Source organism: Diaporthe batatas, assembly GCF_019321695.1.
Source record: "Diaporthe batatas strain CRI 302-4 chromosome Unknown Contig00003, whole genome shotgun sequence".
Taxonomy (NCBI): Eukaryota; Fungi; Ascomycota; class Sordariomycetes; order Diaporthales; family Diaporthaceae; genus Diaporthe; species Diaporthe batatas.
This window is the reverse complement of record NW_025408550.1, coordinates 3264120-3290681: the sequence shown is the minus strand read 5'-3', so window position 1 is coordinate 3290681 and position 26562 is coordinate 3264120. Positions and strand designations below refer to the sequence as shown.

Below are 26562 nucleotides of genomic sequence, written 5' to 3'. Positions count from 1 at the left end.
TTATTATTGGATTGCAGAATGCGGAGTGAGTGGGTTGCCTGCTGCACGAGAAAGGTGACAGAAGGTGACAGATGGACTGAACTGGGGGCAAGCAATCTGCTGTATCCGTACCACGGACAGGGCCCGCCAGGCAGGCACAGGCACTGGCACGCCCTGCACGCTGGCACGCTGGCACGCTGTCTCCAACAATGAACAGTCTTGGGGTTGCTACGGTTTGCCCCAAACTCACCTGCAGCTGTCAGAAGATCTGCACCCCTGCCAGCTTGGCACGTTGGCTCCTAGCGCCATTTCGCTTCGGCTGGGCGTGCACACTGGGAGGCACCCAGGCAGCCAGGTACCTACTCAGGTACTCGGTAGTCGTACAGCCGTACAGCCGTACAGTAGGTACATGGGCATGGGCTGCTGCACGGGTGGCACAGCAGTCTACTACTAGTGGAAGAACCGGTAGAAGGCACCCTGGCACCCAAGGCCGTCTGGGCGTGTGCGCCTTTGCTTCCGCCTTGGGCACGGCCGCAAAGCCCATCCCGGGGTCCATGGCCAAAAGTCGCTGATCAAGGCCAGTCATCGGTCACAATCTACCACCTGCGGACACAGATCCATGACCGCCCCTCGGACACGCTTGCCTGCGAAGGCTGTACCTACGTACTCGTACTTGTTGCTCCGTCACAATCTAAGCCCTCCAAGGTTGCGATCCTCGTCTTCGTCTTCCCTCTTTTCACTCCTTCATCCGTCCCCTTTCTTTCCATCCTTGACTCTTGTGTGTCTCTTCTCTTCAATACCTTGCACTACCTCTCTCTTTTATCCTCTCTTCTTCTGCACGCTCCGCCTCGACCCGGCCCATTTTCTCATTCCGTCAACCTGACTCCGAATCCGACCTGGACACCACGTTGCCGTTGCCGTTGCCGTTGCCATTGTCTACAACTACGTGCCGTTTGGGCTCCCGGCCTTCGCAAATTGACCCTCGCCACAGCTTAATTAATTTTGGCGGCCCCTTTCAAACCCCTTACCCCCCAACGCCGCTTCCCGTCTCGTCTCGCCCAAATACATGCGCCACACTCAGGCACTGATAGTCGCCAACTTTTTCTTTCCCACCCGTTTCCCTGCCTGAGACGGGCGCCTCTCAACATGCAACGGACGACACACATCAGAATGCCACTTTCGCAAAAGCAGATACCTCACCCCTCGGAACTCGTCGAGTACAACTATGCGGTCGCTGGACAGTAAGTTTGCGCAAGCCTGTACGGGCTCAGGACCCGTGTCCCCCCCGGCCCCCGAACCCTTTCGTCCGCTGACAGCTTCTTGTCCCCAAAGTGATGGAACGCTCTGCGACACCGAGGGCGAGCTGTTCATAAAGCCATGCACACAGGCCGAAATCGACTTCTATCAATCTTTGCCTCAGAACCATTCGCGCATGCTGGAAATCGTGCCCGAGTTCGTCGGCAGCCTCTCCTTGAACGCCGCCACCGATATCAACTCCATCACCGAGCAGCTGCCAGTAGTAGATGGAGATGTCATTCCCGAGATGAAAGAGCAGGTCCTCGAGCTGATCTCAGAGAAGACGGCAGAACTTGCCGAGATGGCCGCCCCAGCGCCGACGCCGGTCCGGGCAAAAGACTCGGCACCAGTGGAAAATGTGACTTGGATACCGAATGCCAGCAGGAAGATCCCGACAGACAAGGCGGTTGTGCTGGACAATGCGGCTTATGGTTTCAGGCGCCCCAACATTGTGGACGTCAAACTGGGCAAACGCCTTTGGGCTGACGACGCACCACTGGAGAAGAAGCGGAGGTTTGACAAGATCAGCGCCGAGACGACCCACCGCGAGCTTGGCTTCCGAATCGCCGGCATGCGCATCTTCAAAGGCTCAGACAATCCCGAGGATCTTGACCAGGAGGACTATCGCATCTACGACAAGGACTACGGCCGAAAAGATGTCAACTGTGACAATGTTGTTGACGCGTTCCGAAGTTTTCTGTACAACCGCAGGGCTGGGATCGACGACGAGTATGCCAGAGCCGTCGCAGAGGCTTTCCTGCGAGACTTGAAGCACGTTCGTGAGGTCCTCGAGAACGAAGAGACCCGCATGTACTCTTCCAGTCTTTTGTTCATCTTCGAGGGCGACGGCCCCGCGCTCAAGGCAGAGATAGATGAGCAGAGCCGGAGCACCGTCGCCTCTGTGAAGGCCAAGACGGAAGAAGACTGTCTGCCTGGTCGGACAACGAACCGAATCGATAGTGGCATCGGCCTAGACGACGAGGGCGAGATGGTCTTCCCCACACAAGAACAGTACGGCGAGATGTCTGAGAGCGACGAGGATGCCGACGAGCAGCACATCTGGAGATTGAAGCTCATTGACTTTGCACACGCTGCCTTCGTCCCGGGGCAGGGTCCCGACGAAAATATTCTGCTGGGCGTCCGAAGCTTGATCAACATTTTCGAAGAGTTGTCAAGGGACCCAGAAAAGCCGGTGACCAGTCGGAAACAGAGACGGTCATCTTGATGAGGGTGTGGATAGGCGTTCCGGGCATTACACGGTAGACATTTGTGTTGATGATATTCGGGCAAGAGAAAAAGAGTTCTGGGCAGCATCAACGGGTTCAGGCATGACTGGATACGGCAAGAAACTTGTTCGATCCACCTTGGTTGTCCATGACGATTCATCATAATACCCCATACAAGGTCTTGTCGCGCAAGTAGCTTTACCGGTACCTACTTGACTTACAACAGGCGTTCGGAAAGGGGCCCCAGCGGCCTCTTGGTCTTGCAATAAACTTGGCTTCTCATGTTAACCCTCTGGTATATACATGTGTGTGTGTCTGTGTGTGTCTGTGGTGTGCCATGTGGCAGTGATGTGGGTTCCAGGAGCGCATGCATTCTGGACCCTGATGTTTCTTCCCAGTAATGTTCGCAACGCGGAGGCAACTAAATTTGAAACCTACCCTCTAGACCACCGTGGCACCGAGTAAACCCGAACTGGGCACGCGTGCGAGACTATCAAGACGCTCTGCCATGTTGCAGGCACATGCTGCGCCTATTTGTTTGCGGCACAGCCATCAAAGGCAAATCTGGACTGGTTTGTAGAATACCTTAACCGTAGCGGCCATCAAAAGTCAAAAGGACATGACGTCTTCCTGCAAGTCTTCCGTCACCAGCGACGGACCCTCTCGACTGCATCCCGGCTCAGGATTGGGCCGCTGTCTGGTTGCCTCGTCCCCCAGCTCAGGGGAGCTGCACTAGCCGGGCGATGCGCCTCATCAGGTGTGGGGGTATCTCTCAGTGGGTGGGTGTGTGGAGTGCCTTCGGCTTGGCCCGTGGCAATCTGCTGTTACCCACCCAGAAGCTAACGACTTCCCAAAAGCTGCTGTGCAGGTAGGAAGGTAGGTGGTACCTGGGTACTTGCCCAGGCTAGGCTATTTTGCTTGGGGCAGATCTTTTGCTGTACGGAGTACATGGTAGCTCTCGATATCTGCGGGCCGCAAGCAGCAGCTCCACAATCGCGTCCCGCCTTGAGTCGAACCCGACAAGGCTGAGCTGCTGCCATCCTCGGCCCTATCCTTATCACCAGTCGAATATTTGGGGATGAGCATTCCGCCATGTCAATTCCTGGATTAGGGCAGCTGCCCATCAAGGTAAGCCAGCCTGAACTGTCATCCCCAGAACACCAATTGGCAGGGCAGGGCGGAGCTCAGACTGCCCTGCGGAAAACAGGCTGGCCAGCTAGCTAACTGCTTCCTCAAAACCTACACAGGCAGCCACCACTTCCGCCCGCAAGATAAACCTCCGGCCCTTCTGGGAATGGCGCTTCCAGATCCCCCATAACAACACCGTGGCCGTGCGGCTCGTCTCCGGCACCGCCGAGCGCGACGGCACCGAGCTCGCCCTCAACGTTACCTACAAGTTCCGCGGCATAAAGTCAAAGATTCTGACCTGGCGCGGCTGCGAGCTCGACATCGAACCCTCGGGCGAATTCGACGAGTATTTGGCCGAGTACGCCGGCCCCGACGAGACGCCCGAGGTCTCGTACCTGAACCTGCACTTCCTGCTCGACGGCCTGAGGAAAGAAGCCAGGGCGAGGAGCGCCACAGGCCCGCGCGTCCTGATCGCCGGCGCCCCCAGTGTCGGCAAGACGAGCTTGGCGCGCACGCTGGCGGCGCTCGCCGTCAAGTCTGGCGCGCAGCCGGTGGTGGCCAACATGGACCCGCATGAGGGTATGCTGAGTCTGCCAGGGACACTAACCGCTGCCGTCTACGCCACGATCATGGATTTGGATGGTGAGGGGACGAATGGGTGGGGTGGGACCCCAACCAGTGGACCGTCTGGCGTGCCCGTGAAGCTGCCCATTGCACAGTATTATGGTCGCCAGGACGCGACGGACGATATCCAGCTGTACAAGGAGCTTGTGTCGAAGCTTGCTGGGGCCGCGACCGCCCGCATGAGCGGCGATGGGGACGTAAAGAGTTCTGGGATGATCATTGACACGCCAGGCATCGAATTCTCTGGCCAGATCGAACCAGGGACCTTGGACGCCTTGACCCACGTGATCGACGAGTTCTCTGTCAACATCGTCGTTGTCCTGGGCTCACCCAAGATACATACGGAGCTACAGAAGCGCTTTGCTAGGGAGAAGACGACGCTGGGCGAGCCCATCGCGTCGGTATTGCTTGATCAGTCTCACGGTGTCGTCGAGAGGGATGAGGGATGGATGAAGCTTATGCAAGAGGCTGCTATTAAGGAATACTTCTTTGGGGACAGCAAGAGGACCTTGAGTCCCTTTTCTCAGCAAGTTGATTTTGATTCCGTGGCTATCTACCGTATTCCCGAGCGTGCGTCTTGCCCCACCCCCCCTCTTCTGTTCTGGTGTAATCAGTACTGACAGAAACGAGCAGCGAACGAGCATGGCAGTGAAGGGCGAGGACTTGAGAAGATCGAACCTACGCCAGCCCTGTCCCACTGGACCCTGGCGGTTATGAACGCTTCGGTCGGTGACTCTCCGGAAAGCATACGGACGGCGTCGGTGCTGGGATTTGTCTACATCTCGGACGTTGTCAAGGATAGAAGAAAGCTGAGCATGCTCACGCCTGTGAGCGGTAGGCTCGGCCAGCGGCCATTATTGTGGGGGAACTGGCCGGAGCAATATATCAATCTCTTGGGATGAGCACGTCTGTCACGCAGTTTGGCTTTTCAGGGGCAACAGACTTGCCACCTTCTGGCTCGTCTCGGTTTGGGCTGCATTGGGACCGGCGTTCACGGCGTCATTTTTTCGTACTATAGACGATTAGAGGACTTCAAGAATTGTACAAGGTACCAATCATGATTTCAGCTGAGGCTATGCTCCGGGCGCAGCTTACAAAAAATGATGCTCATGATTTTTGATGGCTTCGTCAGACATTTTTAAGTTCTCACACCATTGATAAATCCCACGATCTGATCAGCACATAATACTACTACCACATAGCTGTTCTGCTTTGGATAGATCAGAAATAGACCCAGTGGCCATTTACCTCGGGACTTTTGCGGAGGCGATTTGCTTCTTTCTCTCAGCTCCCCTCCGCGACGCCCAGCGCATGCAGATCAGGGCAAGGGTGGCGAAGTAACCCCCAACTCTTGCCAGAAGCAACAAGGCTCTTTGACTAATGAGGCCCTCGCGGATGAAGCCACAGTCTGGGCCTACCTCGCTGTTTCATTAGGGCAGCCTGAAATGTCATTAGACCCAAGCGCTAATTACCCCTGTGATGCGTTACATATGAAGAAGGTGTGAATCATTAAATCGACTGTAGAGGCGGCGTCCTCGCCTGACGCCAACTTCTGCTTTTGCAGCAAGATGATCATACTGCCTCGTCTTTGCTTTTTCCCTATCGCGTATGACTGAGCCTGGACATTCGTTGCTTGAGTCGTGCGGTTGCTAGAAACAGTTTAGAAAAAGCCGGGTGTTGCGCAGCTCGTTGCTTCCTCATCTTCGGAGTGGTGTCAATTAATTCGACGGAGATGGACGAGCAGGAGCACCCCGGATTATCACAACACAGCACGGGGCGCGTTGCCGTATTCTGATTGCCGGCTTCTTGCAACTTCAAATCAAGAGCACGGAGGTGCATACAACAAGCGGAGACCACTTCATCCTCTAACACGACACCCATCTCATGGGCTCGTTACGTTTACGGGCAGCGTAGGATGAGAATCTGCAACCATGCAGAGGTGGTTGGCGACCCTGGCAGCACACACGAGGTCTGCCAGACCGGAGACTATATCGACACCCGAGTCTGGAGTCGACTGGCCCGAGGCTAGGAGTCTGAAGATAATCTCACTCGTCTTGTCGTCTGGCAGTCTCCTTGCCGGATCTCTGTCGATGTACTGGCTTGTCCGAATGCGCCGAAGTTTTCGTCATGAGTAAGTCAGCATGGTTTGGGTCCGTTACTTATCTGACCTTGCATATTGAGCGTGCTCTACTTGTGACCTGGGCGAAGGCTGACTTGGGCTTCAGCCTGATCATTCTGTTGATATCCAGTGACCTCGTCAGGTCCCTGTGGCTCGTTATCTACTCCTGCATCACCATTGCGAACTCACTGTCAACGGACTCTGCAACAACATTTTGCCAAGTCAGCGGCTTCTTCTTCGCCTTAGGCATCGAGGCGTCCGACGCCGCCGTGTTTCTGATCGCGCTTCATTGGGCCGTCTACATCTTTCGATCGAACAGAGTGACGGGCGAAAGTAGCATTTATCCTTATAGATATCTCGCCTTTGCCTTTTACGCTATTTTCCCCATGCTGATGGCTTCGTTGGCATTTCTCACAAGGTTCCCAGCCTACGTGGATACGGGTCAGTACTGCTACTTGCCTAGAAATCCATGGTGGGGCCGCATGTCTCTTTCCTGGATTCCACGATACATCAACGTGATCTTGATCATCTTCATGTACGGTGCTTCTTACGCATACATACGCACAAAGATGAGACGTTTCAGCAGACAACATGTGCCAATTCCCATGAGCCGTCGAGAGAGGCAAACCCCGGACACACCGCCTCTCATCTGCCATGGTTTGATCCCTTCACAACATGAATCCAGGCGAATTTCCTTCAGAGTTCCTACCAATGGGAGCTTGTACGAAGAAAGTCGACTTTTCCAGGATGACGAGAGCACCGGGTTTCGAAATTCACTGCGATCAAGGCTGGAACGGCTTAGTGTGAGCTCAGCACGACCAAAGGCCTGGCCATGGGAGGGTTTGGACTGGGAGGCTGGAGTCAGAGAGCCCACTCCTGCTTCGGGCTTGGTGTCCCCAAGGACAGTTGACCAGGAACGGGTGATAGGAAACGGAGGCATAGAGCACGGGCTACACCCAACAAGACCCCCGCCGTCACCGAGTGGAAAGGTCTCGAGTCTTGCATCGCGGTCGTTCGTCCCTTTATGCCCCAAATTGCCCGAATGCTATCGTCGCCCAATATCCATAGCTATGGAAGAAGACGAAGAGCTGTCCAAAGACGAAAACCTCAACATCGGCAGAAGCAGAATCTTGAGAGGCGCTCAGATGCACATCTTTACGATCCTGCAGCAAGGACCCAGTCAGCAAAACGAGACCGCACCGAGGCGGAACACTGTTACAGCCTCACTCGACTGTGAAATGCTTGCATCTGACGGAGTCTCGCGCGACAGGGACAGGATACGCCGCCAGCTACGCCTCTTATTCGTATACCCGACAGTATATGCATGTATCTGGATATTCCCTCTCATCAGCGATGTGATTGGGTTCGACAAAGATCATTTTCAGGGGCCTTATTGGGTCTCAGTGGCTAGCCTTGTCTCGCTGTGCGTACAGGGATTGGCAGATTCGATTGTGTTTTGCGCGCGCGAGAAGCCGTGGAGATATATGCAGGGCGGCTTCTTCGAGAACATGGGCAGCTTCATTAATGGCTTTAGCTTTGACTCGAGGAATGAGATTGGCAGGACGAGGGAGGAGATGTTCCACGAGGGATCGAGGGCGAGGCTGAGGAGGGAGGAGGAGATGGAGCGGGAGCAGCGAGCCAGCAGGTTCAGTCCAGGGGGAACGTCTCAGGCATCTGTGTCTAGAAACTGGTGGGATGTTGAGCTGAACAGTGACGAGGTAGGAAGTCAAGATGGCAAGGTCAAGATTGATGAGGGGCCAGAGCATAACATGCTCGGGAAACGGCGCAGCACGCAGACCAATTAAACGTGTCGTGCCTTTGAGGACGTCATGTTTGCTTAGTGTGTAACATGGTTGAGATACGTTACAATGATTACTATTAATTTTCGACCTCTAGGCCTTGACGGCTTCTTGGCCCTGTATGAACCGCAAGAAGGCTTGTGCTATCATGACACCGTCGTGATCGATATTTGCCCTGTCCACGCCCGACGAGTACACGTCGTCAGTAAAGACCTTTGTGTCGTGGCGCAGCTCAAGGATCTCGCTTATGATCTCGCCCGTAAACTCTGGGTGCCCTTGCACCGTGATGGCCTTGCCCGGGAGGAGGAAGCCCTGGTTGGCACAGATGTCGTTCTCGCCCAGGTTCTGCGCACCCTCGGGATTTGAGAAGACGATGTCACGGTGCATCTGGTGTATTTTCTGCGATACTGGATTAGTGTATGGAGATTGATAGGACCACGTTGAGCCGGGTGGCACGCTGTTCGCTGTTGGCGCCTTACCAGGGTGTCGGACCCAAACACGGCCCTCCCCGTCTCACTCAATCTGACCTCGGTCACACTGACCTCCCAGCCCTTGTCGTTGCGGTCGACCTTGACGCCGAGGGCCCGCCCGACGATCTGGTGGCCAAAGCAGACGCCCACCACCTTGACCCTCCCGTTGGTGGCCAGGGCCTTGCGCGTGAAGGCCACCAGCTTGACGATCCACTCGTCGTCCAGGTATGCGGAGTGCTTGGACCCGCTGATCAGGACGGCGTCGAGAGACTCCAGGTCAGGGTAGTTGTCCGGCTCGTTGACGACGTCGTAGCCGGTGATGTCCAAGTGAACCTCGAGCGGCTCCGGGGCGACGGCACGTCGGAAGAGGTCAGTGAAGACGCCCCTGTAGCCGTGGTACTTGGCGTTTGCATTGGGCACGGGGGTGTCTGCCTCAAGGATTGCAAGGCGGACGGGGGTTCTCGCGGCCGTCGATCCCATGTTTGCGCGTGCAGGAGATTTCGGACTCAAGCGTGTATGTATATAGGATGATATATTCAAGCTCGGCGCCAGGAGACGGGCGGCTCTCGACAAGGGGTAAGGCGAGTTTCAGCTTGAGTGAATGAAGCCTTGAATTTCAAGCAAGCTCAAGGGTGGCCAAGTTTGGAAAAAGCAGTGTTCTGGGGGCGTATTCGGTGAGTTTATACACACACGTACACACCCACACACTCGAACACACACACACATATATATATGCAGACGATGGCAGCTTTGGGGTGTTTGCTCGTGTGGACAAGCGGGCGAGGACAAGGGAGAGCAAGTGATACCTATGTGTGTGACGTCCATCTTGACTCGTAGTCGCGATAAGCGCCTCGGTTTGGTGGTCACAGCCGCCGCCGTTCTCGGAGGCCCCGGCAAGCGCCATCTAAATGGAGCTTTCCGTCGGTAGTGCTGAGGGCTTCATAGGGGCCTCGGTGGGGGGCCTCGCAGTAAGAGACTCACTGTGAGCCATGGACATATTGTCAGTGTAACTTGGAAGTCCATATCTTGTCGTACGTGTAGTGGAGGCGAGGCTTGCTTGCATGCGGGTGGCTGATTGCGCATGCGCTTGCAGTACCTCCTTTAGGTACACTGCAGTACCTCTGCTGCTCCCTAACCCTCGCAACGTCAGCCGCCACTCCAAGATCCTATCATCCTCCTGCGCCGCAGCTGCCCAGGTGCCCAGGTGCCCACCTCAGTAATAGTGGGCAGGTGGACTTGTCTCGCACTCACCTCTCGGTTTCTAGGCATGTGAAGGCTTAATTTGTGACGCAAATATCACGGAAACTTTCCCTTTGGGCCGATGACGTGAGATAGTAACCGAGCTACGCAACAGAAGACCCAGACGCCGGTCATTGAGCAACCACCATGTCGACGGGCGCACTTTTGTTCCAAGAGACAGCTCGAGGGCTGAGGCTTCCGACCATACACTATCTGTGCTAAATACATAGACTTCTTCCCGAGTCGCGGCACTCCGGAGCAGCTCGCGCGTCTAGTCCAACTGTGTGGTGTTGAACAATCGGTTTCCAGTGTCTGTCTGCCCCTTTCCTTTGAACTCATTCTCGGAGAGGCGCATCGCGACCAAGCCGACATTCCGATCGGCCTGGGCCACGGGGTTGGTAAAGAACTTGGCCTGGATGACGCCGGCAACGACCACAATGCGCACGCTCTTCTCGATGCTCCGAATGTGCTCGATGAAACCAACAATGGTCTTTCCACTGTTCACAACAGAATCCACAAGAAGGATAGTGCTCTGACCTCTGATGTACTGCTCCGTCAGATCGTCCCGGGTTTTCGCATGGACGAACACGGCGGCTGGGAAGGCCTCGCTCACGCCCAAGGCCATCGGCTCGCCCCCTCGCATCAAGGCAACAATGGTCGTCTTGTCTTCACCGCGGAGTCGGTACCCCTCAGTCTGGTGATTCTGTACGTGAGGAATCTTGATCTCCTCGCATCCGATCATCTCTGATACATGTTGTGTTGCGATCCACCAACCTGCATTTCGATGTGCCTCTCGCAAGCCTGGGCCAGCGACGCCCGCGTCTCTCATTGGCGTCATGAGAATTTTCGCTGCCGCTGAGCCAGTTGCGTGGACGCGGCCGAGCTGTGGATCATTCGATCGTCGGGCAAGTATGTCGTGGAAGAAGGCGGCGTTCATTTCGACAATCGGAACCACGCCTTCGGCCAGTCTGGGGCGTGAGCCGGGGGGCAAGAGTATCTGTCTCGGGCAGAGACCACTGCTGATAGCATTCAGCAAGGCTTGATCCATGCTCTTGCTCCTGGTCTCGACGTCTCCTGTCACAACGTAAGCGCGATCGGCTGCCCTCAACATCGGTATGTCCACCTCGCTGTCGCCAAAGGCATAGACTTGCACTCCATAGTGCTTGCGGAGGCGCTCGACAACTGCTGCCTTGACCTCTGGTGTGACAACGAAGCTGTCTGAAATCCGCCCACCCCCGATGATGTCGACGTGGGCCGAAGACTGTACACGTTGCAAAACCACTTCCCAGATGCGCTTGATCCCACAAGTCACGACCACGGCTCTGATATGCCTCAATTTCCCCCCAGAGTGAAGAAGATCTGCTAGTTCAGGGTGCAAGTTGACTTCCTCAGCAATGACTTGGCAAAGTCGCTCAAATTCAGGTTCCGGGATTTCTTCATAAAGCCATGCAGCTTGCCGGAAAGCCTTGTACGAATAGCCCCAAACTGAATGGCCAAAAAACTGCTTCAGTCTGTTGCTTCCATCTTCGCCCATCTTCAGATGCTCGCCCCAGAACCTTGCTCCAGTATCCAGGGGCGCTAAAGTCCTGTCTGCGTCCAAGACTAGGATAGTCTCGATCTTGTTCGACAAAGGGGCCACGATATCGTCGAGCCTGGCGAGTGCTCGTCGCAGGTTTTCCTGCTCAGAGTGATCTCGAATGTCTCGCATCAGATTTAAGGCACGGGACATACCAGGCTCCAAAGGAAGCCGCAGGTTGATAAACATGATGCCATGCTGGCGACACAAAGTCTTTGCTCTCGACTTCTCGTTCCACTGCCACCGGCGCAAGTCTTCCACACTCATGTCCGGGCGGTCCCGCTTGTTGTCATTCAGGCGATACTCGAAAATGGTTTCAGGGGGTGTGTCAAGGTACAAAATGTGAGTGTATGTGTCGAGATCGGCCTGCGTGTGTATCGCCAGGGCGCCATTTCCGGTCCAGAGAGTGAGGTGTCCAGCGACAATACCCACTGTCTGGTCTGACTGGCATTTTGCTGCGATGTGTTGAATGGCAATTTCACGGTAGACAGCCTTTTCGGAGTCAAGCTTCTGCTTGAAGGCGGCTAGCCCTCCGCGTACCAGGGAGCTGAGAATTTGAGAGCCATCGAAGAACGAAAAGTCTTTCTCGCCGAGAGTCGTCTTCAGACGTTCAACAAGTGTTGTTTTCCCGCATCCGGAAACACCATATATGCCGACTATCACCGGTTTGTCCTCGCTTGCTGACATCTTTGCAACACTGTTCGGCAATTGGATTCGGTGCGGTGTCCCTGAATCACGATTTGATAAATGCTTCGCAGAGTTAAGGTGCTGAGAGAATCCCTTGGCAGGGGAGAGTTCTCGAAGAATTATGGTAGCTTTGATGGAGTTATGGACCGGTTTTCTCCTTGTTCGGAGGCTAGTGTAATTTCCCACCATGTAAAAATTATCTGAAGGTCGGGTGAAGACGACTTACATACAGCAAACAGAATTCTCAATGTACGTCACAATGCGTTTCCTCGTCAAAGAAATCATGAAACATTGTCTCAGATCGTTTTCACAGCAATCTTTCATCATGCGGGTTCCCATTTATCTCATGTGTACACATTCTCTGATAAGGAGGATACCATATGTTCCGATTGGGGCAGATGGTTTCACGGAGGTATCAAACAGTGAGCCAAGAGGAAAATGGATGCATCCACACCTCAAGGCATGGATTCTTGGTATATGACAGACCGAGCTAGGGATTCCAACTCAACCTGTTGAACGTGCCAGGCAGCTCATTAAAACGGTTTGGACGGGAGGGCAACGCTGCAAGCGCAAACACCATGGATAAGCAAGCATCCACCCGGTCCTTTCTCATGAAATTTTTGGACAGACTAACTGTCCTTTCCAACCCAATAGCATCAAAAGTCTTTCCAGGTTTGTGTTACAGTAACAAGACCTGCATATTCCCAGGAACACACAACATCATTTTGTAGCTTTGTGACTGGATGAATGACCGTCCAACCATTTCAAGTTACCCTGAATGATTGGTTAACTGCCGTTAAAGATTGTTCCAAAGTAGGCAGAACATACCAGATCTGGCCATGCAAACATCTGCACACGGCATGATGCTAGATCTTCGGCTGTGGCACCATACGCATAAGATAGGCTTGTAAACAAGTGTCCACGGCTGGTCATAGAAGTCAAAATTGAACGGAATAGCAACGATTATAACACAGGATATACTCACAGGGAACATTGTTATAGCCCCAGTACTACTAACATTAAGCTAAAGTGTTTGACGCTATACCGCCTAGAGGGTAGCAATAATACCGAGTTGAGACCTAATAGAATTCTACAGCCTTCCTGCGGAAGAATATTGACGAGAGGAGAGTGTGTTTTAAAGGTAAACTTGTTTGTATATCATGGCTGAACGAATGAAAATCACTGCTCCTGTCCAAGTCGTTTCTACCATAAATTGAAGATGAGCCCAAAGCCCAGAGTGAGACGGCTTTACCCATTGACTGCTGCGTAACAGACCGCTCGGCCAAAAGACCCTATTTCCAAGTCCCCCATCTTAGAAATCCAGCGGTAAATAAGCCCGTACCGTCACACAAAGCGAATACCGGAGTCCAACCTCGACCGTGGTCCTGGCACGTAGGACGCCCTTTTCAAGAAGGGTTTGCTCTCTGATGCTACGAATCTTTCACGTAATTGTCCACCCCAAGGGCTCTGAATAGCTACTCTTCATGTTGAAGTACGGCTTATGCAAATCGGAGCTGTCATTTTGTCAATTTTTGCGAGTCCATGACTCCACCGCATCAAGAGGTGTAACGATCTGACTGCATAAAACGATTGACACGCGACTTCTTTGACCGTCGGCTCTGTTCTATCTTCCTTAGCTTGATGCTGTTCCATCAGAGCGGAGTAGTCAGTACTGACGTGAATCACTCGGATCATTATAATGGACCGCTTTTGAAATATGGAACAAAGCTTACTCCACGACGTGGCTACTGCCAATTCGGTATGCCCTCATTGGAGCGGCATTACTCAGAGTCTTGCTACACGTCTCTATTCAGACTTTCAAACTCGAAAGGTCTATTTTTTATTACCTGGAATTTTTGCCGATAATGTCTCTATCAGTGGCGATAGTGTTCTCGGGGTTTGAAGACAAGGAATTGTGAAGTCGACCTTCATCCAGGTAGGTTTTCAACCCGAGTTATTTTATTAGCACCGGCGTTTACAGGTCACTGTTCCACAGATTCAGAAGACGTCCGGTACCGATACCTAGGTAGGCACACAAACTCACGAGCAGCCGATTCAAAAGATGCAGTCGAAGCATGGTGCAAAGTTTCAGCTACAGGACACTTATGGGGTGCAGTGTGACGTAAGATGACCGATTACAGGGCCGCGTGAAATCGCTAGTTATCTTTCGTGCTTCGGCTGTCACTGAGATATAGGGTCCCGGAACACTACGACTGAAGTGAATCTGGCATGCCCAGCGAGAAGATGATGCAGGTGGAGTTTTCACTAGACAATGTGCGCAATTTGACACGACACCAAAGTCGACGAAGAGCCTGGGACCGAGGTTTTGCTATCAAAATGATGTGGCATTGAAAGCAGGACGTACCATTATTGGCTAACGATATGCAGTCCTTGCGAGTTCAAATGTCAATTAGAATGTGTCAAAGCCAAGGCGGATATCCTGGGGGGACGAATGCAATAATGCAGCAGGTGATCTATCATCATCACGAAGTGGGCCATGTTCTACAGTTTCGGCTTCATCGGTGAATTTGGGGATTTTGGTACCTACCTAGGTAGGTAATCTCGTGATTGACTGGTAGCGAGCATCCAGCCATCATGCCAATTCATAAGCATATCAAGGCCTTGGGGGTCTTGGGCCTGTACCATGGTTGATGAACATTCTCACCTGCCTTCCAATTCCACACATCTACTTTGAATTTTCGGCCTTTCACGCGGGCGAGATCCGTGCTAAACAGAATGTAACCATCTCCTGCGTGGACCAACGTCACATTGGTGTTCTGGACTATTACTGATCTGCGGGCCATCAAAGGTCGTGGAACAATGAGAATTTTCCGAGCGACATCGTATCCTGGTTGGTCAAGGCGGTACATGACAAGGACCTCTCTGCAGCCCCAACCCCTGAAGCCCTTCAGAATGACTTCAGACTGTTTCTACTGGCTGACAGATTGGTGGACCGTTCCATAAACCAGTGGCAAAGTTGGAAGATGTCCTGCTAACTCGAGCCCTTGCATGGTGATACAACATCGAGCACGTTGCCAAATGCTCCGTTCTCTGTCTCTGCAAAAGTGTGGGAGTACAGACAAAGCTGCGTAAGCAGCTCCACAAGCTATGAATGACCGGGGCCGGCACGGCAGTAGGGGTACGAGAAAAAGTAAATCGTCACATTTTTGGATCATCGTCGCCGAGACACTTCAGCTGAAGCCAACAGTTCTTGTTGCCGGGTCCCGTGAGGACCTAGCGGCAGGTCTGCTGATCAAGCAAGTCCACATCTCAGGGAATACAAACTTCCTAGTGCTTGTACACAACATTCAAAGAGACCTGCGATTGGCTGGGGGCACATTAGTTTATACCTGAGCGGTGGGCGCCCAAGGGGACCGACAAGGCGTCGTATCTCCCCTTCCTGGCTGGTATGAGAAGTCCGATGAGTGACTAGAAGCCCATCATAAGTGGCTAAGTTGGTTCTGATGTGCATACCTAGGTACCTAAGTGTTCATGCTCGGGCAGGAATCTCGCTTACAATGAGCCTGCGCATTGCGCTTTCAACGCTTGTGTAGAACTTGAAGATTACATTTGCTGAAGTAGCCGGTGGGACTGCATTCGAGAAAGAAGCTCTGGATTTTTTTTTTGAAACAGTTGAAAACTTTGGCTAGGTCCGTATACCTAAGTGTATTGTCAAACTCACAGCCAGAGGTTGTGTGTGCATCCATTTTCCTCTGGGCTTCGTGTCACGCTCCCGCCACTTCACACCGTCTTTACTCCTGAGGTCCGGTTTGATTGATCCGGCCACACTGGAGCATTCGGTGGATGTCCAGAAGACCACCCATGTAATTTCGTGGCGAGATATCTGTCGCATATCCCCCGTCATATGAGACCTGTTCCTTGTCACTTGTCTCTACAGAAAAATGACCGATATCTCAACATCTAGCAAATCAGCCATGCGACTTTTACCGGACATTTCCGTCAAATCGAGAACTCGAACCTGCTAAATCAGTTCCCCTCAAACCTGCATACGTCCAAATACACATGCTCCAGCAGATCCGCTAGGTCACTGGACATAACCGGTAGATGAGACCAGACTAGAGTATTCCATCCAATTGTGGGTCGGTGTAAGCTTCCCAGCAGGCCCACGTTCCTTTTCTCCGCACAGCTTGCACACACCTTGGGATCGTGTGGATGTGATTTGCCCAGAAGGGTTGGCGTACGACTGCCAAACAACGCTTGCATGCTGTGACATACCAAGCGGCCGGAGTTTCCCCCTGATGGGCAATTAGAACAACCGATCAAGACGCAGTAAGCTGACACGACCACACCATCCCGCAACCAAAATAAACCACTGAGACGCATTCTCAATGTTCAGTGCTCCACTCTAGTATTAATGGAAACCACTGTAACGACCAGAGTCCGAGGTGAGTGTCGACTACTGTTGTCCTCCCTTAACCGTGGTCCGCGCCGTTCCGTCCAAAAAGTCCTCTCTTCTCCTGAGGAAAGGCTCTAGCTCCAGCCCTTGGCCCTGACAAAGGCGGCGCTGAGGGTGTGAGGAAAGTGATGTAAGTGCAGTCATAATTGGATCGCCGGCTGATATATAGCAAATGGCCCTGCCGGGGCTCTGATGACTGAGTTTCCCGATCGCTTTCGAACTCTGCTTCCCCATGGTCTTGTCAGCCCTTGTATGTATCCAATTTGCCCAGGTGTGCACCCGAGAGCCAACGGCGATTCTTGTGTAGCATCGTTTACTCCCCACCCTCAGAGCCCGGCGCTATCAGGCGCGCATCAAACTCAGCATGGGCTTCTACTTGCACGACCAGTTCCTCGGCGTTTTGATATTCTTTAGTGCACTTTGCACAACCACCGTCGGACTCCGTGTGTTTGTTAGAACCAGGCTCACAAAAGGAGCGTTCGGGTGGGATGATGTTTCCCTCGTCATTTCATACGTGAGTTTCTTAATTTCCTGGCGTAGGCAGCAACGCCCGGCCTCCTTGCCACCTTGGGGTATTTTCCTATGATGGACACAGCTAATGAAGCACGACGTTTTCTAGGTACTGATGATAGTACTTGCGGCCCTCTGCATACTATCTATGGAAAGTCAGGTGGACTCATCCGAGGATAAGCCGTGGCTCAATGATCCTGCAACTACGAGGGTGAGTAGTTCGTCCTGGAATTTTGCCCCAAATGAATGGTTCCTAAGCCGACTTCTATTCTAGTACGACTTTGTGAAAAACGTCGTCTGCTTCGTGATATCCGGAGTGGTCAAGATAAGCGTCGCATTGGTACTATTTCGTCTGGACAGCCGTCCGGCGGTTCGAACAATCATCATCATAGACATTGTCACATGCGTTCTATGGAATCTGGCCACAACTTTGGTGATCTCGCTCGGCTGTATGAGGCTCAGCCCATATGCAATCAGCATGACAGTGTGCGCAAATACCTTCTACGCACAGGATTCGTCCTATGTCATTTACGACGTCTTCCATGTTCTATTGCCTATTTACATTCTATGGAATGTGCAAATATCAAAGGCTCTCAAAGTGAGCGTGGTCGGACTGTTCAGTGTCGGACTCCTGTAAGTCTGGTTGGATATTTGTCTAACTGCTAAAGTTCCTTCCTCTGTCCATTCCATATCAAATTGCCAAACCTGCTGCCAAAAATTCACTCCCAATTGGGATCAATCACTAATGCAAGCTACATCACCAGTGCTGCCGTGGCGGCGATCATGAAGCTTCAGATTCATTACGAAACATTCCACCCACGAAGCAACGACGACCTCACCATATGGTATTTGACCATGTTATGGGCCTTTACAGAGCACGGGCTATCGATATTTGCTAGCTCCGTGCTTGCACTGAGACCTCTTGCAAGGATGGTGTCAAGAGGATGGCAATCAATCTCGAGCAGCTTCTACGGCGGCGGCAGCAAGGGCGCCAAGTCCTCCGGCCAGGGTACCGGTACCTCGAGTCGAGTCTCGAAAAGGACGAACTGGTCGGCACCGACAGAGTCAAACGAGCTGGGCACTATTGGTGTGCGAAATGAAGTCTCCGTCCACAGCGAATACACTGCTGAAGGCCATGCGCAGGAACCATTGTACCTTGCCGAAGCATATAATGGTAGTTCAGAAAGCCACAAGAGATTGGTCGAAGCGAAAGCACAAGATATGGGGGTTCCGGCTTGAGGCATGGAGAATTGTAAGAGCAGTGAAGATACCTGGTCTGTGCTGTCTTGCTTGCATGTCGGCATTCTCGTTAGGTCTCATCGAGGACAATCTATCACTACTTAAGAGTCACTACAGATTTTGTCGCGTACTGGTCCCCGAATTTCCTTCATCACTAATTCACGGTCTCTAGCAGATTTCTGTGTCTGTTCGCATATTCTCGGAGCTTGTGATGCCTCGAGGTCCAATTGCAACACAGTAAAACTGGCGAGGAAGTCTACAAACAATCACATATCATCACAACCTTGGAAGTAATACCAGGAATTCAATTCAAACTTTCTACCGGCTAATTATCAGTCGTGGAATTTCAGGTTTGATCGTCTTTCTGACCCAACCAACTTGTGGAAGTCGTCTGTGCGAGTAATGATTTTATATCAAGTCTGCGTTGTCCATGTTCTGTATGAACAATGAGAACCATCTCACGCCGTTGACATGTCCGAGAACATTGACACGCTCGTTGGTGTTGTGTATTCCGCTTCCAATGTAGTTATCTGTTGGATCCGTCATGTCATGCCCTGGGCTGAAACGAAAGATGTGTTGCGTGAGGTTCCAGTAGTGGCGAGAGTCGGTGTTTGCGGGCAGTGGTATTGGAGCCACAAATGTCAAGTTCTGGTCATCGTACAAACTTCGGATTGTTGCCTGGAGGACACCGTATGGAGTCTGGCCATCAACGGCGAAAGGCGTGGTTGGCGAGGCCTCTAGTTCTCCAGGAAACGCAGTCAACTTGATCGAATTCACAGTCTCTTCCTCAGACCAGCCGCGAAAGGTGAGATTGGTTCCTCCCTCGACTTCATTGATATTTTCAATGTGTTTCTTGACGATCTTCTCGAGAGCACTCTTGGCTTCCTTAACAGAGGTCCCTAGTAGCAGGCGATGATTGATTGACAATGTCGTCCGTTCTGGAACCATGTTCACTTTGACCCCACCTTCGACTTTTGCCACAGTCCGTTTGTTTCCAACAAGTGGTTTCAAAAATGGCTGCAGAATCCTGATGTTCTGGGGAATTTCTTTCATGGCTGACTTATTCTGGAGAATGTCGTTTATGACTGACTCATTCTGGTCGATTCGTTGGATGTGGCCGATAACAGACGGTGGCAAACTAGGAACGTGCTGCCCTGCGCAGAAAACAGATTGCAGGAAAATATCATCCGTTTGAAGTTCGGCAGGCAATTGAGTAGCATGGATTTTGCCGATCAGAGCAGACATCACGGTGATGGAATTGTGACCATCTGAGGATGAGCTGTGACCGGAAGTCATGTGAACAGAAATGTTGGCGTTGAAGCTGCCTTTCTCGGATAACGCCGGAGTGGCACAGGTTGTGCCAGTTCCCACGTGATGCTGTATACCAGGGCCTTCATCGATGAGCAAGGCTATCCCGTCCCTCCCATATTGCTCCTCGAGACGTTGAGCTATTTTCATGGCTCCTTGGAATCCGGATATCTCCTCATCGAAGCCAAACGCGAGTATCAGTGTTCTTTGGGGCTTCCAGCCAACCTTGAGCAATTCCTCAACAGTTGACATGATCGCGATGAGTGTGGTCTTGCAGTCGAACGCACCTCTACCCCAGACGTACGTTTCGTCGAAATCGCCGCTGAAAGGGTGATGCGTCCATTCGAGGATCGTGTCGTCAGGCACCGGTACAACGTCCTGGTGAGCCAGGAGCAGAGTTGGCTTGAGCGATGGATTGTTTCCCTTCCATGTGTATAAAAGACCATGCTCGTTGATATTCTCAAGATCCAGGTAACGATGGGTTGATGGAAAAGTTTCCCTTAGGTAGTCGCGAAACTTCCCCATTTGCGTCCAGACAGGATCATTGCCAGGCAACTCAGACCACTAGTCCTGACTGACAGTGTCAATTTTTACCGCTCCAGATAAGCGAGCCACGGAGGTGTTGAAGAATTCCTTTGATTTGAGGTATTCATCGAGCCCGGAAACTTTGTTGTTCTCGTTGAGGTTACGAGGACCAGGGAAAAGAGGACCGAGCTGTGGGCATTGGTGCCTCCATTGGTAGGGGGCCAGCTCGTGAGCAATGGAGGCCAACATCAGCAGCACGAGAGCAGCGAGACTGATGAGATACATTTTGAGGTTTTGAAAAGGACTTGCTGTAATAAGTGTTTGGTACAGATGTTGAGTGTCAAATGCGGCCTTTTGGAATCGACTCAGGATGATGGGCTTCGGCGTGTGCTTGTTCGAAGGAATTGTTTTCCTGCCTGCTGTCAGCTCGAATTTCCGACTACCCATCAGCTTACAGTAGAGCCAAGGGTGGCAGGTGGGACCCGCAGGAGTCCCTGCAGGTGCCCTCATCGGTAAGACAAGACTGCTACACCATTACCTCTTGCCCTGAGGCCTGAGGGGCAACCTTCCTTTCTTCTCTTTTTACTTAGGCAACCTGTGGCAGGCACGATAGGGTGCAGCCACGCCTGCACGTAGATGACTTCATACAGGTCAAGCACGATAGACACCAGGCAGATGAGAAGGACCACTCGAACGAGGGAATCGGTGTGGCCATCAAGAAGCTCCAGGCAGACAAAGCCGCCAAGATCATGGATAGCCCCGAAGTACCATAGTTCGAAGCAGGCAGGGAGAAGGGGCGCACTAATGGAACAGGCAAAAAGAAGGGTGACGCGCCAGTCAAGGATTTGTAATGCAGCTTCAAGACCACACATATGTAGGCACATGGCATGAGCTCAGTGAAGACGCAGTTAATCATCTACAAAGTCAACCGACAGGGGCCGGCGATGCTGTACCTAGATAATATGCTGGGAGTTTTCGATACGATCTGCAAGGGAAGGGTTTCCCTGCATCCTGTCGATATCCTTAGGCAACCGTAGTCATCTGTGATGAGGGCTCGAAGTGATGAACCGGAACGTTGGAAGACGAGAGACAGCACGGCCCGGCAAACAAGAGTGCTCCCAATGTCCGGTCCTTATCTCGGCAGTGTGCCGCTGCGAGCGCCGAGCGCCGTCAGGGGCGGCACCTGGGCGACAACCCCGCTTCCGAGCGACGACGGGCTGTCTAAGTAACTTCTGCAATCAGCAGTGAACCCAAAGGAAGACTCGTCCTTTTGGCCGTCATCGCCGGAAGCTGAAGTGGCCTTGTTCAGGTCCAAGTCATAACACCATGCTCGGTCGACATCCTGCGGCAGGAATCAGGGGCGTGTGTTGGCGCAGTATGCATGGTCGACCCATCTTCAGGGCAGCACCGGCGACGACATGTTACGTTCTGTCGAAGAGGACCTTCAGCGTTTCAAAGCCGAGTTGGATCAGGACGGCCGACATGAAAGAATCTGACCTGGCTGCTGTCAAGGTCGATGGGCGGAGGTTGATGGACACCCTTCACCACACCTGCAAGTTTGGCACCGGCCTCAGATGGGGAAGGCAAGAATTTCCACCTGTTGCAGACCTGTTTAGATCAAGCTGGAAGGACGGGTCGAGCTCTCATGACATTGGTGGCTGCCCACATGCATCGAAAGAGACTCAAGGCTGACATGTTCCTATCCACACCCAGTGAGCCGACTGAGACGGGCATGGCGCGTCTTGCGCTGTCAGACGCGGACAAACTAGCTCGCGACTGGTTTGTGGAAACAGCGGCGTCCCTCGGTTGTTCCGTCACTGTTGATGCAATGGGGAACATCTTTGCCGTCAGGCCGGGGCGGAGGAAGGACGTTGCGCCCATATTTGCGGGCTCGCATCTCGACACCCAACCTGCTGCTGGCCGGTATGATGGAATCTTGGGCATCCATGCAGGCATTGAAGTACGTTTCCGTATGACTGGGTGGAACATTCGAAGCTGAGTGTGCTCTCTGCAGATGCTGAACTTGCTCCGTGATCACGACGTCGAGACAGAGTATCCGATTGGTGTAGTCAACTGGACCAAGTAAGCCACCTGGGCATGCTCAAACGTGGCTCGAGGTCTCCCGGCTTCAAATCGCTGACACCATTGCAGCGAGGAGGGAGCGAGGTTCCCCATGTCGATGAGCTCCTCGGGCGTGTGGGCCGAAGAGATCCCCCTTGAGCGGGCACACAACCTCCAGGAGGTCGGCGGCGGCACCGCGACGATGCGGTCGGAACTGGAGCGGATTGGGTATCTGGGCGACATGCCTGCGAGCTACCGCTCAACACCAATGACCGCCCATTTTGAGCTCCATATCGAGCAGGGCCCGATCTTGGAAGCCCAGAAACAAAAGATTGGGGTGGTGCAAGGGGTGCAGGCGTACAAATGGTTCACCATCGACGTCGAGGGACGAGGTGAGCTCCAGGGCTGATTGCCCCGATTCTACTCAAGTGGACCATGACGGCTCACCCACCACCAAAGCATCCCACACAGGCACTACTCCCTTCTCCGCCCGCGCCGACGCCCTGCTCCTCGCGTCGAGGCTGATAACCCACTCCAACCGCATCGCGGCAAAACACTCGGCGCTCGCCTCGACGGGCATCCTGACCCTGTCCCCCGGCAGCGTCAACACGGTCCCGGGCAACGTCCGCTTTAGTCTCGACATACGAGCCGCCGCCGACGCAGCCGTCGAGGCCGTCGAGTCGGAGCTGAAGCGCGACTTCGCGACCCTCGCCCAGCGGGGTGCTGTCGACGGCGAAGGCGGGGACCCCGCGCAGGGCAGGGAGGAAGGGCTGCCGCTCTCCGTCACCTGGAGGACAGACTTCAACAGCCCCGCTGTGCTGTTCCACCAGGACTGCATAGCTGCGGTGAGGGCGGCTGCGAAGTCGGTCCTGCGCGACGATGGCCTCTTCCGGGACATGACGAGCGGGGCCGGGCACGACAGTGTCTACACAAGTCAGAGGTGTCCGACTTCTATGATCTTCGTGCCGAGCAGGAATGGCATTTCTCACCACCCCGAGGAGTGGACGAGTGCCGAGGACTGTGCCTTGGGCGCAGAGGTTTTGTGTCAGAGCGTTTTGAGATACGATCGCGAGGTGGCTGTGAGGAGTTCATGAGACGTTTCTTTATTTGCGTCGTCTGCTAGGCCACAGCTCGTCTACAAAATCTAAGTATAGGGGTCCTATGTGTGGTTTCGCTTCTATTCCGTATACGTCCGAGGACATACATGGCGCCTTCATACGGTGGTAAGCACTCAAGACCCAGCGCTTGGAAAGAACACGATGCCGATAACAATAGTTATATGTATCGCACTGCGTTTTCTTCGACAGTTTCTCAACCTCGTTGGCTAGGAAAAGTACGTGTCTACCTAGGTACCCCCGCACACATTCGCGATCAGCAAGTGATCGAGCTACAGGCGACACAGTCTAGCAAAATGTAATGAGCGCAGCACACTTACACTCGAGGTTTTTGCCTCACATCTGGATTTTATGCCCGCCAGACGCCAGCAGTGGCCCATCACAGACGGATACAAGGCGAGTGCTCAGAGAGAGCTCCAATTCCGGGGAATACTCCGGCATCTCATCACTTTATCGGGACTCTTTACACAATTGAATGAAATTCTCTTTACATCTGTCCCAGCCAATATGGCCGCATTTGATTACGTCCAGCCGCCATGATGGGCTCAAAGGGGCTGACCAAAGACCTACCCGGGGGTAGCCCCGTCGTTTGCGAAGCGCCGTCAGCATTTGGTCATGCTCAGGATGTGGCTGACTTCACAGACCAATACATATCAAATATTATAAGTACTAAAAATGTTTTTTTTTTCCCTTCTATGGCACCGTCCTTCAACCTTTCATCATTTTCCTCTTTTGGATCTCTTACGGCAACCATTTGAGTAGACAACAAGTGCCTCGACCTTGACGACCACCATGCCCGTCTCGTGGGAAGCAACTGAAGCAATCTCACGCCGCAAGGCTCTCTACGGCCGATACATCGATACGAAACAGTGGGACAAGCTGAGGTCGATCGCCCTTCCCGACGCGGAGCTGCGCTTCTTCGACCCCGACGGCTCCCTCAGCCATTTTGGCAGCACGCCTCTTGCCTTTACGTCGTCGGAAGAATGCGTATCCTTTTTCCACAAGCTTTTGGGCAATGCCCAGACAATTCACATGTTCGGAAGAGGAGAGCTGGAGCATATCCAGTCGGACGAAGTCAGAGCCATCTGGCCGATGGAGGATCACATCATCTTGCGCCAGGGCTTGCTGCCCATCGAGGTCCGTGGTGGAGGCTACTACTACGAGACATGGAGGAAGAAAGAAGGCGGCTGGTTCCTTGCGTCGCTGGTGCTGCGGAGGACGTATACAAAGCCGAGTCTGTTGGCCTGGCTTGGCGGGCTACTGACTTCGTACATGAGGCCAACAGCGCATGGCACCGTCTTCGACACCAAAGCCCAAGTGCTGCCGCATGGCTGATTGAGACGACCAAGCTACCATCCGCCCCAGCCCAATGGCCATGGTGTTATGCGATGGGATGATCCTGTTTGTGTGCCCCAGGGTTGCTTGCATGGTAGGATACCTAACTTGACCAGACCAGTGTCAGGTGAAAGGGACAAGTCAAACTTTGCACACAGAAACTGCTCGCAATTGGATCTTGTACTGCAGATAAATAGGCTAGGTTGTACAGCTAAAGTTTACAAGGCAGTAATCTGTCCTCTCGGAGCTCGAAACATGGGTCTCTGTATCAAGAGGCTCTTCCAATTGCGTCGAACAAGTCCATCTGCGTAAAGGCTTTGGCATACCGACGCACAACTTTGCTCAACTGAGGGCTCGCGCCCGCGGACTGCAGGACAATATTCTTGACTAGACCCGGCACAACTATCAGCGCGATGTCGTCGTCATCGCCCAGGACACGGGCGACACTCCGACTAACAGGATAGCTCTGCATTGTCGGCGAGGGAACCCCGCTGATTTGGACCGGGTAGTGCTCTTTGCCACCAACAATTTCGTACACATGTCTGGCGCTCCTCAATTTCTCGTCGAGTTCTTGAGCCTTCAAGACCAATAACAACGTGTCCCTAATGAGCACCTCGGCGTTTTGAGGGTGATCGACAGGATGGTACTCATCTGCGAAGTATGGGTAGAAGGCGGCAAGCATCTCTTCGACGAGCCATCCTGATACTGCGCGTTGTACGGAATCGGTGACCGCACCTTCTTCCTGTACTCGTCTCATCGTAGCCGCTCTTGACCGTATGCGTTTTTGATACTCATCACGAGTGATCTTCTGTTCTCCTTCTTTCAGGAACTCTGTAGTAAATCAGAGTCAGCTCGTTCTATATATCATGTGTTATGAGCGGCGCGCCAGGTGGCGTGTGTTGGCTTACCGAACTGCCTGTTGGTCGCCCTTCCGACTCCGCCGAGTCCCCCCACAGTGATGGGGACGTCAAAGCCCGCCCAAACAAGCGAATCGATGTGGAAGATCTCTTGATAAAAAAACCGCCAGACCCATGATTCGTATACATGCTTGGCCCATGATCGGTTTTGGAGCAAATTCCGCCCAAGCGCCGACATAGGCTTGGTCCAGCCACAGAGCTCCCAGTATATTTCAGGTTTGGTCGTTATGAAATCGGGTGGCAATACATCCGGCAGACATTCCCCAACCCAGAGGACGACCATCTGTTCAAGGATGGCAAACAGGTCCAGAATCTCATTTTCCGTTGAGAAATTTTGCAGTGCTTCTGCCGTTGTCGCACCGCCCTGCTTTGTAGCAGATGGGCTACTTTGCGGCGGGGCGGGTATGTGTTGTGTCCCTTGCCTAGGGAGTTTTATTGGTGCATTTGTATTATCAACCTGTGCTGATTGCTGAGGATGATCATGCTGCCCTTGAACTCCGGTTTTGTTCGTCTCGGCGGGTGGCACAGGTGTGGTTGTATTTCGCTGGGCCCACTCGGCGCGCCAGGTTACTTCGTCGTCATCCTCATCATCATCAAATATCATAATGCCTGGAGGATTTGCCGTATTTCCTTGCGAGCCGGAGTTGGTAGCCCGGTCTGGGGGGTCGAGTGGCGGTGGTCTTGGACGAGACCCTTCGCGGCTTTTTATTAAGACATCTTCCCATTCAGTCTGTTCTTCGCAAAGACTTGTGGATGTCCTCTGTTTCTTTGCGAACATTCCTGCGCATTCGTCATTGCTGCGCTTGGCGCAACAGCGGTCGACCGGGGACCATTGGTCCGGCATGATGAGCTGTTCGGTCCCCTCGCCGGGCATCCGTGGGGGGTGATCCTGGGCCAATTGTTGAGGTTGCGAGTGGATCATTCGAAAACAGTATCAAAATTCCATTGGTCGTAAATTCAATTACGTGCAGAGCAATCCGTCTTTATGCGAA

The 26562-nt window shown here is 53.1% G+C and overlaps 11 protein-coding genes across 11 annotated transcripts; 7 read left to right on the top strand and 4 right to left on the bottom strand.

Annotated features, from left to right (window-relative positions):
* The first annotated feature begins 485 nt into the window (after positions 1-485).
* KVR01_002300 (inositol polyphosphate multikinase) lies at positions 486-3029 on the top strand. The gene is made up of 2 exons (XM_044795001.1): positions 486-1220; positions 1312-3029. Exons 1-2 carry the CDS (start codon positions 1126-1128, stop codon positions 2498-2500), a joined length of 1284 nt encoding a protein of 427 aa, XP_044647315.1. The 5' UTR covers positions 486-1125; the 3' UTR covers positions 2501-3029.
* Positions 3030-3351: 322 nt separating this feature from the next.
* Positions 3352-5310, top strand: KVR01_003573 (cleavage polyadenylation factor subunit CLP1). Its single transcript, XM_044786991.1, has 3 exons — positions 3352-3629; positions 3749-4823; positions 4887-5310. The coding sequence occupies exons 1-3, from the start codon at positions 3594-3596 to the stop codon at positions 5153-5155; spliced, it is 1380 nt and encodes a 459-aa protein (XP_044648588.1). The 5' UTR covers positions 3352-3593; the 3' UTR covers positions 5156-5310.
* Positions 5311-5916: 606 nt separating this feature from the next.
* Positions 5917-8177, top strand: KVR01_003658 (uncharacterized protein; the record flags this gene model as incomplete). Its single annotated transcript, XM_044784583.1, has 2 exons — positions 5917-6384; positions 6479-8177. The coding sequence occupies exons 1-2, from the start codon at positions 6185-6187 to the stop codon at positions 8175-8177; spliced, it is 1899 nt and encodes a 632-aa protein (XP_044648673.1). The 5' UTR covers positions 5917-6184.
* Positions 7782-9641, bottom strand: KVR01_003443 (uncharacterized protein). The gene is made up of 3 exons (XM_044794724.1): positions 9366-9641; positions 8651-9300; positions 7782-8570 (listed from the first exon to the last, which is right to left on the bottom strand). Exons 2-3 carry the CDS (start codon positions 9119-9121, stop codon positions 8265-8267), a joined length of 777 nt encoding a protein of 258 aa, XP_044648458.1. The 5' UTR covers positions 9122-9300; positions 9366-9641; the 3' UTR covers positions 7782-8264.
* Positions 9642-9839: 198 nt separating this feature from the next.
* Positions 9840-12143, bottom strand: KVR01_002713 (uncharacterized protein; the record flags this gene model as incomplete). Its single annotated transcript, XM_044792273.1, has 1 exon — positions 9840-12143. The coding sequence occupies one exon, from the start codon at positions 12141-12143 to the stop codon at positions 10152-10154; it is 1992 nt and encodes a 663-aa protein (XP_044647728.1). The 3' UTR covers positions 9840-10151.
* A 2062-nt stretch (positions 12144-14205) lies between these two features.
* Positions 14206-15497, top strand: KVR01_003641 (uncharacterized protein; the record flags this gene model as incomplete). The annotated part of the gene is made up of 5 exons (XM_044789957.1): positions 14206-14223; positions 14542-14597; positions 14953-15098; positions 15172-15232; positions 15278-15497. The coding sequence occupies 5 exons, from the start codon at positions 14206-14208 to the stop codon at positions 15495-15497; spliced, it is 501 nt and encodes a 166-aa protein (XP_044648656.1).
* Positions 15498-16275: 778 nt separating this feature from the next.
* Positions 16276-18573, top strand: KVR01_003611 (uncharacterized protein). Its single transcript, XM_044785211.1, has 6 exons — positions 16276-16433; positions 16501-16810; positions 16868-17074; positions 17180-17281; positions 17345-17703; positions 17835-18573. Exons 2-6 carry the CDS (start codon positions 16793-16795, stop codon positions 18307-18309), a joined length of 1161 nt encoding a protein of 386 aa, XP_044648626.1. The 5' UTR covers positions 16276-16433; positions 16501-16792; the 3' UTR covers positions 18310-18573.
* Positions 18574-18717: 144 nt separating this feature from the next.
* KVR01_002801 (uncharacterized protein) lies at positions 18718-20427 on the bottom strand (the record flags this gene model as incomplete). The annotated part of the gene is made up of 2 exons (XM_044790905.1): positions 18718-20181; positions 20212-20427. The coding sequence occupies 2 exons, from the start codon at positions 20425-20427 to the stop codon at positions 18718-18720; spliced, it is 1680 nt and encodes a 559-aa protein (XP_044647816.1).
* Positions 20428-21468: 1041 nt separating this feature from the next.
* Positions 21469-23297, top strand: KVR01_002825 (uncharacterized protein; the record flags this gene model as incomplete). Its single annotated transcript, XM_044785455.1, has 5 exons — positions 21469-21725; positions 21856-22102; positions 22157-22224; positions 22294-22595; positions 22663-23297. 5 exons carry the CDS (start codon positions 21469-21471, stop codon positions 23295-23297), a joined length of 1509 nt encoding a protein of 502 aa, XP_044647840.1.
* An 813-nt stretch (positions 23298-24110) lies between these two features.
* KVR01_002948 (uncharacterized protein) lies at positions 24111-24653 on the top strand (the record flags this gene model as incomplete). The annotated part of the gene is made up of 1 exon (XM_044785926.1): positions 24111-24653. One exon carries the CDS (start codon positions 24111-24113, stop codon positions 24651-24653), a length of 543 nt encoding a protein of 180 aa, XP_044647963.1.
* Positions 24654-24921: 268 nt separating this feature from the next.
* On the bottom strand, positions 24922-26414 carry KVR01_002445 (uncharacterized protein; the record flags this gene model as incomplete). Its single annotated transcript, XM_044783486.1, has 3 exons — positions 24922-25484; positions 25562-26032; positions 26318-26414. The coding sequence occupies 3 exons, from the start codon at positions 26412-26414 to the stop codon at positions 24922-24924; spliced, it is 1131 nt and encodes a 376-aa protein (XP_044647460.1).
* Positions 26415-26562: the final 148 nt, after the last annotated feature.

Bases quoted from the DNA above. Each gene is read 5' to 3' on its own strand.
- KVR01_003573 (XM_044786991.1), top strand. From the start codon at position 3,594: ATGTCAATTCCTGGATTAGGGCAGCTGCCCATCAAG. The intron at 3,630-3,748 runs GTAAGCCAGCCT...AAACCTACACAG, and splicing joins TAGGGCAGCTGCCCATCAAG to GCAGCCACCACTTCCGCCCG. The intron at 4,824-4,886 runs GTGCGTCTTGCC...AGAAACGAGCAG, and splicing joins TATCTACCGTATTCCCGAGC to CGAACGAGCATGGCAGTGAA.
- KVR01_003443 (XM_044794724.1), bottom strand. From the start codon at position 9,121: ATGGGATCGACGGCCGCGAGAACCCCCGTCCGCCTTGCAATCCTTGAG. The intron at 8,571-8,650 runs GTAAGGCGCCAA...CCAGTATCGCAG, and splicing joins TGTTTGGGTCCGACACCCTG to AAAATACACCAGATGCACCG.
- KVR01_002300 (XM_044795001.1), top strand. From the start codon at position 1,126: ATGCAACGGACGACACACATCAGAATGCCACTTTCGCAAAAGCAGATA. The intron at 1,221-1,311 runs GTAAGTTTGCGC...TTGTCCCCAAAG, and splicing joins AACTATGCGGTCGCTGGACA to TGATGGAACGCTCTGCGACA.
- KVR01_003611 (XM_044785211.1), top strand. The intron at 17,282-17,344 runs GTGAGTAGTTCG...CTTCTATTCTAG, and splicing joins ATGATCCTGCAACTACGAGG to TACGACTTTGTGAAAAACGT. The intron at 17,704-17,834 runs GTAAGTCTGGTT...CTACATCACCAG, and splicing joins CTGTTCAGTGTCGGACTCCT to TGCTGCCGTGGCGGCGATCA.